General features: G+C 33.3%; 1 protein-coding gene across 1 annotated transcript in view; it reads left to right on the plus strand.

Annotated features, from left to right (window-relative positions):
- The window catches only part of LOC149804453 (nesprin-1-like), a 572,886-nt gene that overhangs the window by 105,042 nt on the left and 452,402 nt on the right, over nt 1-15,442 (plus strand). The window contains exons 5-13 of the mRNA XM_089940603.1: nt 1,868-1,948; nt 4,608-4,700; nt 5,899-6,038; nt 6,674-6,870; nt 7,724-7,815; nt 8,923-9,060; nt 11,279-11,590; nt 12,109-12,390; nt 14,445-14,747. Of these exons, the coding sequence (XP_089796729.1) occupies nt 1,868-1,948; nt 4,608-4,700; nt 5,899-6,038; nt 6,674-6,870; nt 7,724-7,815; nt 8,923-9,060; nt 11,279-11,590; nt 12,109-12,390; nt 14,445-14,747 (1,638 nt within the window). The remainder of the gene's footprint in view (nt 1-1,867; nt 1,949-4,607; nt 4,701-5,898; nt 6,039-6,673; nt 6,871-7,723; nt 7,816-8,922; nt 9,061-11,278; nt 11,591-12,108; nt 12,391-14,444; nt 14,748-15,442) is intronic.

The following is a 15,442-nucleotide window of genomic DNA, read 5'->3' on the forward strand; positions in this document are numbered from 1 at the left end:
TTTGATTTCTGCACAATAACTCAAGTAGATTTTATAAGATTTCAAACCAGTCTGGTATGCAGCTTGATACTAATGACCTTGACCTTGCTTGAGATTAACTACCAGCATTTCTACATCAGCAGAGTTACAACACCAGATTGTCCGATCCACTCATTTTCATTTTGGAACATGATTGACTCCCTTATCCGTTTTTAAACATATTTATTTTGCAGCTTGATATTATTGTATTTAATTGTCGGCATTACTAAGGTACATGTTCAGCATCTCTTCTAGTAAGTTATGGTCTCCTGTTGACAGACTCACCAGACATTTCTTTCTGTACAATGACTCTATTATTATGCAACTTTATGTTGATGACAACTAGACTTAGTTTTATTTCTCAACATTGGATCTATATCATCTTTTAGCAAAGTTGTAGCCCTTGATTGTTAGAACCACCCACTTTTGTTTCCACACAATAAATCCCTTACTTATTGTTGGATTTCAAGAAAATGTTCTATGTAAATTTATACTGATACAAGCCTAATTTGAGTATCATATTGTACAGTTTTGGCCCTTTAATGCTATCATAATATAGTACTGTTATGGCTCTTTAATGCTATATCATAAATAGTACAGTTATGGCTCTTTAATGCTATCATAATTAGTACAGTTATGGCCCTTTAATGCTGGATCTACATGAATACTCCTCATCTTGATTCCTATGCTAGTGTCATCAGTTGTACCTTCCTCTACATGTGCACCCATTTACCTATATCACCATTGTTGCCTAGACCTTTCCTCAAAATAACTAGACTTACCTATATCACAATTGTTACCTAGACCATTCCTCAACATAACTAAGCTCACCTATTTTCAACACAAAGCAAGATACATCAGTTGACTAGAGATTGTTTGATTAAATAAGGATATTCGACACTGTAGAAGTTGCCATCAAGACTGTGCAAGGCAGTGATTGTATTCATCAAACATATTCATCCAGTGCAAATAAATAATAGAATAATTGACAAGTACACATTCACATTTCACACGGAATCAATTGGCAGTCTCTTCTAACAATATTAAATAAATTTTTTAGCAAAAAGTGGCCGGTAATAATCCAGGGTTAAAGATGCACAGCAACCCATGAGCACAAAGCTGGTAAATTTACCACTGGACTTGTATTTCATACTTTTAGTAGTAATCCTTCTGGCTGGTAATAAATTTGGTATCTGTACTAATATGAACTGTACCAATAAGAACCATAATTATTATTTTTTGTCTCAAAGAGATGGAATTTATCCATTACATTTTTGTCTCCAAGAGACGGAATTTATCCATTACATTTTTGTCTTAAAGAAACAGAATTGATAAATTATCCATCACATATTTGTCTCAGGGACAGAATTTATAACATATCCATTTCATTTGTGTCTCAAAGAAATATAATTTATAACTTTTCTATTCTTTTTGTCTCAAAGAGACAGAATTTTTAAATTATCCATTAACATTTTTGTCTCAAAGAGACCAAAGTTATGACTTATTCATTACATTTGTGCAGCCATCTTATCCAACTTCTTTTAGGGATTAGTAAAATCTTTTGAGGGCAAGTAGATTTTGAAACTGTTTAATCATATATATATATATATATATATATATATATATATATATATATATATATATATATATTATATATTAAATATTCATTTGCAATACATACAATTTGGAATAAAAATGTAAAATTCATTGTGCAGATTCCTTTTTGGAAATGATATGTTGGTAAGTAATTAAGTGAATACACTATTCCATCTCACTGTTTTAATGTTTTCCAACTAGTCATTATAGTAAGAAGAATGTTTTGGAAATATGTATTCAATATATTTTACAGCAAATGGAAAGAGGAAAGTTAAAGAGAGTTCATTATGTCAGTAACCTTTCAACAGCCCTCAAGTTTCTGGAGGGTAAAAGAGTAAGTGTTACAGATTTTGTTTATGTCATGTGTTACGATGTGTTGCATTATGTCAGTAACTTTTCAACAGCTCTCAGGTTCCTTGAGGGTAAAAGAGTAAGTGTTACAGATTTTGTTTATGTCATGTGTTACGATGTGTTGCATTATGTCAGTAACCTTTCAACAGCCCTCAAGTTTCTGGAGGGTAAAAGAGTAAGTGTTACAGATTTTGTTTATGTCATGTGTTACGATGTGTTGCATTATGTCAGTAACCTTTCAACAGCCCTCAGGTTCCTTGAGGGTAAAAGAGTAAGTGTTACAGATTTTGCTTATGTTGTTTGTTACGATGTGTTGCATTATGTCAGTAACCTTTCAACAGCCCTCAGGTTCCTTGAGGGTAAAAGAGTAAGTGTTAAAGATTTTGTTTATGTTGGGATGTGTTGCAAAAGTAACATTATTTGGAGAGTGGCAGCAATAATCTAGAAAAATATTAGTGGTAAGGTGATATTGCATACACAGCACTTACCTCTGTAAACCTCCTGAATGATGGACCTTGACCTGAGTGCATACCATGCCAATGTTCACTGACAGTAGAACACATTCTTGTTCAGTGTACAGACCTCCACCCTGTGTCATCTTGGAGAACAAAGGTTTTATTTAACTCAGTTAAGAAACTTTATGTACTCTAGATAAAATCACGGACTTTTAAAAACAATGCATGTTATATAACAAAGTTTGACTCTGTACTTGAAAATATTTTGTATTTTTATCCACTCAGCGCGTGATACAGCATTTGCCTGTTAATTTTTTGGCTCATTACTATCTCAGTTAACTTGTTACCCACTCAATATCTCAGATCCTTTTTCACCTTCACATAAAAAAATTGCATATGTGTATCAGGACAAGTAACTCAGCCATATGAGGATACTGTTATAATATTAGGATAAATATTAGGATACCATGACCTAATTTGCATACCTGAATAACTTATGTATTTTCAGTTGTTCAGTAGTTACACCTTCAATGTCTTGGACTATATTTCAGCCGCATTCATGAATATTATTATGTGATTGAATCTCAAAGCAAGTAACTCAACCTTGCAAAAAGTAGGTGAACATGACCTAATGTTCATACTTTTGTAACTTTTGAATTTACGTAGATTCTATATTATACCCTCAATATCTTTGACCCCATTTCTTTCAAACTAAAAAACTGGTATGTGGGTGCGTCATATGAGATTAAGTTATTCGTATCAAAACTTGGTCATTGTGACCATATTTTCATGCTTGAGTGATTTATTTATTTACATGTAATAGTATTTACTATCTGTTGATTACAGCTTCAATATCTTACACTCTACTTCACCTTCGCTTATGAAAATTGCAATATGGATGCATATCACTGTGAGTTATCATACCATACAAAAACTAGGTCTTTGTGATGCACTTTTCATTTTTGAGTGACTTTCTGTTTCCAGCTGTCTAGGAAACATTTATTTACTTACACTAATTAAAATTAGCCTGTGGTGGCATCTCAGAAAGGGTAACTGAAGCATACAAAAATATGGTAACTGTAACCCAATTATTATGCATGAGTGACATTTCTATTTTCAGCTATCTGTTAGTTACACCCTTATTATCTTGGATTTATTTCACTGAACTCATTAAAATTGGTTTGTGGATTCATCTGAAGGAGAGTAAATCAACCATATCAAAGTAGGTCATTTGACATAATTTTTGGGCTTGAGTAACTGATATTTTACTCCATGCCAATTGGTATATTGTCGGCTACTCACAATTTGGCTCTTGGTGAGGGGATAAGTGTTATTGTATAAATACTTTGTTTATCTTTACCTTTTTATTTTATAAAGCATTTTAAAAAAATTGATATCCTTACTTTATTCTTTTTATGTGGTAGGTTTCTATTTTCATGTGTATTTAGGAAGATTTTATCTCCTGAAAGGTTTTGCAATTTTTAACTTTATATTTTAGGAACTTAACTTTTAATTGGTACTATATTGCCAAGTTTTTGTTGATATACCATTAAACCCTATCTCTCTCTCTCTCTCTCACACACACACACACACACACACACACACAGACACACACACACACACACACTTTAGTGGAATGTTGGATGTAGCAAAATGTAAGATATATAAAAGCACCTTGCATTGTAGGGTTTTTGTTTTACCTTGGTTATAATGAAATTCAGGTATGATGATATTATTGAAGAGTCCCATGGATTTTGTTTTAATGAAATACTAACATTTATATAGAAGTCTGTAGATTTGGAGTTTATGACATTTATATAGAAGTCTGTAATTTGGAGTTTATGACATTTATATAGAAGTCTGTAGATTTGGAGTTTATGACATTTATATAGAAGTGTGTAATTTGGAGTTTATGACATTTATATAGAAGTCTGTAATTTGGAGTTTATGACATTTATATAGAAGTTTGTAGATTTGAAGTTTATAACATTTATATAGAAGTCTGTAGATTTGGAGTTTATGACATTTATATAGAAGTCTGTAGATTTGGAGTTTGTGACATTTATAGACGTCTGTAGATTTGGAGTTTATGACATGATTTATAGAAGTCTGTAGATTTGGAGTTTATGACATGATTTATAGAAGTCTGTAGATTTGGAGTTTATGACATGATTTGCTATTTTCCAGATCAAGCTTGTCAATATCAACGTTTCTGACATCGCAGATGGCAAGCCTTCCATTGTCCTTGGTCTTATTTGGACCATCATCCTGTACTTCCAGGTAATTGGTATTTGCAAATGGAAAATTATGTGTTGTAGATTATTAGGCTTAAAGAGGTTGGAAGAGCCCAATAGTCTTGCTCATGTTGTTTGTCTGTCTGTCTGTCAACAATATACATTTAGTTCGCTTGTTGGAGGTAAATATGATGATTTGTTCAGCCAAGTTAAAATCCAACATTCCAAAAGAGTGAGTTTTTGAATTGTTGAATTTTAACACAGTTTGGTATGAAGCATTATATTGATGAGACCTCAAAAGTTTTTTATTTTCATCCATCTTTGTTATCGTTTTGATGAGTTGTGTCCCCTGATTGCTCTTCCCCCTGACTTTGATTACTGTGGCAATATCTTTACCAAGGATAGTTGTAATTTTACTAAATTGTACATTAAGTTATATATTTATGAGATCTTATGTGGGTTTGATTGCCAGCATTCCTTGACTTCATTTGCAGGAGTTATTACCCTTATTGCATGTCCTGCTGTCTTTGGTTTCATCAGCAAATCATTATAAAGTATTTTTGGATTTGAACTAAATTGGTTTGTAGATCTATTCCGATGGAACTATGAACATATATATTTTACAGTGTTCCTCAACATCATTTAAAGGGGTTATGCACCATGATTGCTTATCTTCCTTTCTTTTGATTTCTGCAGTATATCTTTACCAAGTATTTGTGTATTTCATCAAAATTATGCATGCAGATGTATAATGATGAGATCTTAAATGATTTAGATTTTCTGCATTCCGTGACATATTTTACACAAGTTATACCCGCTGATTTCCAGTTGCAACTTGATTGGGTTATTTCAGGACTTATTGACTGAGTTTAGTACCTATGGATGTTTTTAATACCTCAGTTGAGATGTGACTTAGCAAATTTTAAGATTACAAGGGGTATATCCTAAAAATCCTGAGAAAACATGTTCATAATCATGTTTCCAACTGCAAATGTGGAAATTAAGTGAGCAAAAGAAAGCATACTTGGGCCTCTTGTTATCTTGATTTTCTTTGTCTGTCTTTGACACATGCAAGATATTATATTTATCGGCATTGTACAAGCACCGAAGATGTTCATTATTAAGAAGTTTGAAATATTTTCTGTCATAAATTGCGCTTAGCTTAGTGGAATAATTCTTGTTAGGTTAATTGGCACTTTAATGAACAGAAGATACTTGACTACGTATCTAATCTCCCATTTCAGATTGAAGATACTCTTTCACAGCAGGCAACAATGCCAGCTGATGAGGAGGGAGGCCCACCCAAAAAGTTATCTGCCCTTGATAAGTTCCGAATGAATGCAAAGAAAGCCTTACTAGCCTGGACTGGAAATGCAATCACAAAGTAAGATGGTCATCAAATTTTAACATACTGGTACATTCTATATAAAACTTTCTGGATAAATTAATGTAAGAGTTCACCTGATTTTTTATTAATCTATTGATTCCTATATTGAGCAGAAACACCCCTAACTGTGTGCTGAACAAGCTTTGAGTATAAAATAACAAGACAGTTCCAATGAATCCTTTAGAAAAAATGAATCCTCAAAAGTCATTTCATCATTTTTTTTCTCAAATTTCAAATATCTCCATCAAGGAAAGAGTTGATACATAAATACATACACAGATAGGGATATGGTGGGGTGGGGTGATGATGCTGAATCAGAAACAAACAAGCATCATCCATGCTTTGACCAGTCTTTATTGATATTACCCTTGCCGGCCTGCAACTTATCCAGCATTGGCTATTTTATTTCTTATTGATACCTAGATTTGATTAATGCCAGGATTTGAATGTTGCAGTTTAAGTGAGTTGTATTTTTGTTTTTCTTTTTGTTAATGGATCATGGTCAATATTTCCTTCTTTAGAATCAAACCTTGCTTGTTTTATTCTAATTTAAATAATTTGCATGAGGTCTTACCTTTCTATAAGACAGTACACTTAGCAGCTTGTATGACTTTTCTCATTTTCAATTTCAGACGATATGGAATTGAAATCAATGATTTTGGGAAGAGCTGGCGAGATGGTCTAGCTTTCAATGCCATGGTTCATACGATCCGACCAGATCTTGTTGATATGGACAAAATCCGAAAACAGAATGCACGTGTCAACCTTGAGAATGCTTTCTCCACAGCTGAAAAGCACCTGGGAATAGCCAGGCTTCTTGACCCAGAAGGTGAGAAATCATATTAATTTCACACTGGAAGACTGGCATGCATACTTTATGTCATTTAACATTTTACTATGTCACTTTTTCACATACTAAGAAGAAGAAGGATATACAGTTGACTTTGTACATCTTTTGCTTCTGTTAATCATTTGAATTCATGACTTTTATCACATTTAAAAATGATTACATTAGCAGAAATTGTTCATTTAATTGTAATTATTAGGTCACTAAATCAAGATGCTGGACTACTATCATAATTACCTTTTACATCTGTCTATGCTGGAGTCCTGTTGTAATTACCTTTTACATCTGTCCATGCTGGAGTCCTGTAGTAATTTCCTTTTACATCTCTCCATGATGTAGTCCTGTAATAATTTACATCTATCCATCTATTGGTCAGTCTGTCTGCCCATCCATTCACACTTGCTACTTATGTAATGGGTACTTTTGTTGGTGGAAATACCTCAACAGGTAACTATCACAGCATTAAAAATTACCCCCCCCCCCCCATTTTAAGAAATTGTATAACACCATGAGTTTTTTTTATGCTTTATGTTTCAAATCAGCATATCTGTAGAAGGTACCAGGGGACTGATTCCTTTGAAGGTATCATTAGATGATCGTATATCAACTTCATTTATCAGAAATTAAATATTTGCATTTATTTGTTTAAATTTATTGAAGCATTTAAATCATCAGTCGGCTTCAGTTTTCTTTATCATCCTTAACAATATTAGTGTTTTAATGAGAGTAGTGCTGTCTTGATGTATTTAGTGCAAATTACAAAGCTTAGTAATTGATAGAGTTTGCTTGACCTTTTTATTACATTTGAGACATTAATGGCTTTTCTCTGTTCCAGATGTGGATGTAGAGAAGCCAGATGAAAGATCTGTGATGACCTATGTTGCCCAGTTCCTCAAGGCATACCCTGAAGCTGGAGAGGACCCTGCTGTATGTTTACTTAATTAAATATTTTTGTAATAATACGTAAAGGTAATATTGAGATAAGTGTTGTAGGGTAATGCCATCATATTGTAAAAAATATTGACTAATAATAAAACATGACACTTATTGCCAGCAGCTCATGGCAGATTACAGCTGATGAATATTTATGCAAGAACCACTGTGTATCACATAATGATCATATTTGAAAGCAATATGCCATGTAAGATACAATGCTTATCATGGTGTGACCCACTGTATCACATTATATTGACATTTGTTAGATTTATTTCATGTAACAAACAACACATCACACTTTGACATAGGTATATCACATAATGGTTACATTTGTGAGCCTTGTGTAACTAAAAAGCAGCACATATCACTCTGTAACTCACTGTATATTACATAATGTTGACATTTGTTAGCTTTGTCATGTAATAAACAACATATCGCACTGACTTACTGTATATTATATAATGTTGACATTTGCTAGCTTTGTCATGTAATAAGCCACATATCACACTGTGACTCACTGTATATTACATAATGTTGACATTTGTTAGCTTTTTCATGTAATAAACCACGTATCACATTGTGACCTTCTGTGTATCACATATTGTTGATATTTCTTAACATTATGTCTTGTAACTAACAACACACCATACTGTAACATAAGTTTATCACTTATCATCAACATTTCTTAGCATTATGTAACAAACAACACTTAACATACACTGGCATAAGCATACCACATAATATTCATATTTGTTTACATTGTGTAGCAAGCTGCACATATTACAGTGACTTTTCTTTGCATTGTATCATATAATAATCAGGATAAATCACACTGTCACATAACACATAGCAATGTTGAATAGTAATGTTCTTAACTGAGACAAAATCATAACAATAAATCAGTGTTGACTAATACAATATGCTACTTTCTGACGAATATGTATATATTTATTGAATTTGTTTCATAAATTGTATATCTAATTATAAAATATATATGATATATCTAATTATGACATATATACAAAATATCTAATTGTAACATCTGTCTAATTATAGCATATATCTAATTAGTACATATATGCTAATTAACTTTTTCAGTTGGGCAGAAAGATTAAGACTCCAGCAGAACAGGAAATGGCAGAATACACCGAACTGATGCAATGGCTGACAGAGGAAGCAGATGAGGTTCTGAAAATAGTAGAAGAACCTGTAACTGACAGACAACAGGAATATATGGTTGGTAGAAGAATTTTGCTCTGTTGGCTAGCATGCTTTAGTTAAAAATTACTCTGAAGTTGACCGTAACAGAATTAAAATTTTGTGTCAAAGTTAAGTCATAAAATACATAAGCATCCAGATTGCAGTTAATACAGTATTAGCATGGAATCTTTGTTTTATATCCCATATCTAGCACCAGTTCTACTTATTTGGGTAACCAAATCTTCATGGAAAATGATGAAAAAGTACCAGTTCCTAAATCTGCTAATATAAAGTTGTTTGTTTTCCATATTTAATTACATTTTTATGAAAACTTGTTCATTGTTGATAGTGCATATGTATCAGTCATACATGTACACTTCCATACAGTGCTTGTGTGTGTGTGTGTGAGTGGTATATATACCTTCCATGCAGTATATGTATATGAGGCATTATGCTTCCATGCAGTGCATATGTACATGACATTTGTGTACATTTTCCATGCAGTGCATATGTACAAGGCATATGTGTACAATTTCCATGCAATGCATATGTACATGGCATATGTATAAACTTTCTATACAGTGCATATGCATACAGTGCATATGTATCAGGCATATATGGTCATTTTCCATGTAATTGATTTATATGAGGCATATATGTACAATTCCATGCAGATCATATATATTTGGTACTCTTTTCATACAATGCATATGAATTAGACATATATAGACTTTCATACAATGCATATATATCAGGCATATATGTATATTTTCCATACTTTTATTTTTAAAGATATCACTTTGTGTCATGTAATTTTATATCACCCATTTTAAAGAGATTCAAAACCATTACAGAACAGTGTGGACAAATAATGTCTCTAAGGCCTTTATAGAGCATTGTGGACAAATGATGTATCTAAGACCTGTATAGAACACTGTGGACAAATGATATATCTAAGGCCTTTATAGAGTACTTTGGACAAATGATTTATCTAAAGCCTTTATAGAACACTGGACAAATGATGTATCTAAGGCCTTTATTGAACACTGTGGATTTCTCTAAGGCCTTTATAGAGCACTGTGGATAAAATGATGAACTTAAATCCCTTGCAGAACTTGGGGTACAGATGATGTCTCTAAGGCCTTTATAGAGCACTGGACAAAAATAATGATCGTACTTCTCTTATACAACATGGGATACAGATTATGTATCTGAGGCCTTTATAGAGCACTGTGGACACAAATGATGAACTTAAGGCCCTTATAGAACATGGGGTATGGATGCTGTCTCTAAGGCCTTTATAGAGCACTGTGGACAAAATAATGTCTCTTAGGCCTTTATAGAGCACTGGACAAAAATGATGAACTTAAGGCCCTTATAAAACATGGGGTACAAATGATGTATCTAAGGTCTTTATAGAGCACTGGACAAAAATAATGTCTCCAAGGCCTTTATAGAGCACTGGACAAAAATGATGAGCTTAAGGCGCTTATAAAACATGGGATACAAATGATGTATCTAAGGTCTTTATAGAGCACTGGACTAAATAATATCTCCAAGGTCTTCATAGAGCACTGGACACAAATGATGAACTTAAGGTCCTTATAAAACATGGGGTACAAATGATGTATCTAAGGTCTTTATAGAGCACTGGACAAAAATAATGTCTCCAAGGCCTTTATAGAGCACTGGACAAAAATGATGAACTTAAGGCCCTTATAAAACATGGGGTACAAATGATGTATCTAAGGCGTTTATAGAGCACTGGACAAAAATAATGTCTCCAAGGTCTTCATAGAGCACTGGACACAAATGATGAACTTAAGGCCCTTATAAAACATGGGGTACAAATGATGTATCTAAGGTCTTTATAGAGCACTGGACAAAAATAATGTCTCCAAGGCCTTTATAGAGCACTGGACAAAAATGATGAACTTAAGGCCCTTATAAAACATGGGGTACAAATGATGTATCTAAGGTCTTTATAGAGCACTGGACAAAAATAATGTCTCCAAGGTCTTCATAGAGCACTGGACACAAATGATGAACTTAAGGCCCTTATAAAACATGGGGTACAAATGATGTATCTAAGGTCTTTATAGAGCACTGGACAAAAATAATGTCTCCAAGGCCTTTATAGAGCACTGGACAAAAATGATGAACTTAAGGCCCTTATAAAACATGGGTTACAAATGATGTATCTAAGGCGTTTATTGAAGAAAAGATGTTACTTAATCACTTGTTTGATTTTTAGGACTACATAGCTTTCAAACTTGAAGTTGACCGACGAGAGCAGACATACATCAAGATTGGGGAGAAAATTCAAATGGGTCAGACGGCGAGGCTTACAAAAGATCACTGGCAGCAGCTGGACATTGAATGGCGCAAGATGGCACGGAAGACACGAATGTGGCTCTGGAAACTTGATGCCAGCCTGCCGGGTAAACTTGGTCAGTTTGGAGACTGGCTAAACCAGGCAGAAGAAGTCCTGGCACAAGAGGAAGAAATACTGGAAAATCCAGAAGAAATGGCCTTTCAGCTTGGAAAAATTCTGCAGGAACACAGGGTATGATGCCTGATATATTAGTCCAGTGTTATAAACAACATTATGGGTCCAATCAAACTGTATGTGTATAGACCAGTTTATTATAGCAAAGTTTAATTTGGATATGTGTGTCTTTCTGGATTGCAAGTAAGGGCAGGGGCTGATTTCATGATGATGAAGCGTGTTTTGGCAATAACTATGGTACAGTTGATATTAATACAGAGTAATTTTATTTCTCATCAAGCTGTTTTTTTCATAAAAATTCTTTTATTATTGATTATAGCAGATTGTTTTATTGTACCTTTTCCTTAATATATCGTAAAAATTCATCAGAACAGTGTAGATAGCATAACAATCCTTTTTAAAATTAGGTCAAATTTACTAATGGCATGATAATTTCTTACATTATTATTTTTATGTATAATTATTATCATTGATTTATATACATGTGCATCTGTTTCACTTGTATTATTTGCCATTTTTAAATGCAGTGAAAATAAATATAACTGAGAAAGTTGTATATCATTTGTTTTCTTCAGGTTTTCTTCAAAGATATAGATGGCCATAAAAAATTCTTTTTGCAAGTAAAACGTGCAGGAAAATATGAAGGAGAATCTATTCCAGGGCCACAGCTTGAAAACCTTGCAGCAAGATTACAAGTCGTCTGCAAGCAGGCTCCATTACGAGAATACAGACTAGAGTATGAACAGCTTAAATACAGACTTCTGGCTTTTCTTGTGGCAGCAGAGGCCAAACTAAGAATCTGGACAGTCAAACATGGACGACAAGAAAGTGTTGAAGAACTTCTAGTGGATTATCAGGTATAATATGTGAGAAATAAGATGTCAAGTATAATGTGTCAAAAATATGATTCAGGAAGAATATGTGAGAAATAAGATATCAGGTATAATGTGTAAAAACTATGATTCAGGAAGAATAAGTGAGAAATAAGATGTCAAGTATAATGTGTCAAAAATATGATTCAGGTATAATATATGAGAAATAAGACGTCAGGTAGAATGTGTCAAAAATATGATTCAGGAAGAATATGTGAGAAATAAGATATCAGGTATAATGTGTCAAAAATATGATTCAGGTATAATATGTGAGAAATAAGATATCAGGTATAATGCGTCAAAACTATGATTCAGGAAGAATATGTGAGAAATAAGATATCGGAGATTATAAATCATAACATTTTCCCATTTTTAAGTTTTGTGACTTCATTAATAAGAAAATTCTTCCTATTAACATAGAACTTGAACTGTTTGATTACGAAAGAAATTTGTGTGATACCAGTAAAAATGAATTGGTTTTTCTTGCTAATACAAGAACATTTCATGTATATAAAAATTTGTTGAGTTGTAGTATTTATGAGGGCCCAAGAACTATGGAAAGCTATATGTTACAGAAATTAATGACCAAAAACTTGACATCTGTAATTTTACAAAAGTAAATACACATAATGTTTCATATCATAATGGCATAAGTATTACAGACTCAGATGATGTCATCAGCATGGGATGGCTGTGTTATAGAGGTTGGGATTACAGACTCAAATGAAGTCATCACCATGGGATGGCTGTGTTATAGAGGTTGGGATTACAAACTCAAAATCATGTCATCAGCATGGGATGGCTGGGTTATAGAGATTGGATTACAGACTCAAATCATCTTATGGGGTGTTCTAGAGGTTTTTGATTACAGACTCAAATCATCTCATGGCATGTTATAGAGGTTGGGATTACAGACTCAAATCATCTCATGAGATGGCTGTGTTATAGAGGTTGGGATTGCAATAAAATGTAATGCTTGAACTACAGTGGAAATCTGTAACACTAAACATAAATCTTTTCTCAACTTTTGATGTAAGAATTTATTAAAAGATAATTTCTCTGGCCCAAACTTTATAGAGGTTGGGATTACAGACTCACCTTGGAGGAAGCTCATAGCAGTCCCTTTAGTATCCTTGTGTTTGTCAATCAATTCAGCCAAATGTCCATCCACACATTTATAGATTAACCTTAATTTTGACATTTGTATGTGGTCTTTTTTTCCAAAACGAGTAGCCATAGGGTCATGTTACTTGGTATGTGGGTCCTTTTTGATGTGACAAAACCAAATTGCCAAAAGCTTGGGGTCAGACTCAACATATAGTCTCTGGTCAGCTTCTTGTATTTATTATTAATTTTTTTCTCTCTGTTTGCTCGTCAGGCCATTCATGTGAGTTCATGGCATGTGTTGTCAACAGTTACTGTTTTTGTATTCTCAAATATCACTAGATCAATTTCAACCAAACTTGGTAGAGAGTATCCTGATATGAAGGCCTTTCACATTTTGCAAAAATTGATGATCTGCCATCAAATATAACCATCAGCATCAGCACAGGTAAACTATGTCAAAAACTGCTTAATAGAATCATACCAGGTTTGTAGAAATATTTGCTGTTTTGCCTTAAAGTTAGTCCATATTACTTAAAAATATTAAAAACAAAACTTAAAATGACTTTTTTCTCAGAAATTGCCAGACAAAATTTAACCATATATGACAGAAGCCTGCCTCAGATTAAAAGAAAGTTAATTTTGCACCAATGTTGCTGATGCATAATGCAATATGGTTATTGTTACTAAAATAAGAAAATAAATCTTTAAATGATTTCTTTTCAAAAACTGGTCCACAAAAGATGTTCAAATTTTTACAAAGCACCCTGGCATAAGGTCTTTGAAATTTACGCAGATGACATTGATGATAATCTGCAGTACAGTATGGCTGCCATTACAGACTTTTTGACAAACCATTAAATCTCAGAAAGAATCCAGTTGCCTTGGCTACCTGTCTTTACATCCTCCATTTTGCACATCTTGTTTTTTTGCAGACATTTGTTCACCATGGTAAACTATTCCAAAACTATGACAAAACATATGAGGAATGCAAGGCTAAAGCTGAAACATACAGAAAACAGGGAACCGACAGGAATGAAGTGGATAAAATGAACAATTATTTTGATGAAGTGACTGCAAGATGGAAAAAAGTTTCTGTAGAAATCAAAAGTGTCCAATCTATGTTGGAGGAGGTGATTGACAGCTGGAAGAAATACAATTCCATTTTAGACAGTCTTATTGGCTGGCTTGAGGAGGCAGAGGAAATGATGGCATCCAGATCTACTGAGGAGAAAAAGGTGAGGAGGAATGTTTGTATGTCTGAAAAAAATAATTCACAGACTTCAAAATGATAACTGTAAACCTGGACAGTATAAGAGCTCTTATTTGAGTGGGTAAATTAATTTCAGTTTCAGTCAAAAGTATGCATTGTGGCAAATGATGGCAAACAGAAAAAAAATCTTGTGCCAATCTGCCATTTGTACAGGTCATTGTGGTTACATTTTTGCATGGAATTGTGGGTAAAATTGGTACAGTGGTATATTTTCACTAAATCACTTCTTACATGGGTGGAAACATTTCAGAATAATTACCTAATGCCAGTCATACCAATAAATGCTTGCAGAAAAGTAGCCAAAAATGTCTTGTAAAGATGGTAGTGATTTGTACTGGAATTGCGTATGTTTAGGCCATCATCTGCAAAAATTATACTCTTAAATTGAAATTCAATTAACTACTGAAAACAATTGAATTCTTGTATGTCATGGTCTGCATTAGTGTCCAGTTAGCATGTAAACTATACTGAGACTCAGTTTGCATCAGTTACTATAGATTCTTAGGTCAAATTTTTGCAAATTTATTTAATTTTGATATGTATTGCCAGACATAAAGAAAGAAATGCCTGAAACTAATGAAAACTCAAAGGGGTAAGCACTTAACAATATCTTATTCTTTATCGCTGTTGTCTGCATCAGAAAAGCCAGTTTCAACTACC

The sequence above is a fragment of the Sinohyriopsis cumingii genome, chromosome 2 (genome assembly GCF_028554795.1).
Source record: "Sinohyriopsis cumingii isolate HCF-2022 chromosome 2, ASM2855479v2, whole genome shotgun sequence".
Classification (NCBI taxonomy): domain Eukaryota; kingdom Metazoa; phylum Mollusca; class Bivalvia; order Unionida; family Unionidae; genus Sinohyriopsis; species Sinohyriopsis cumingii.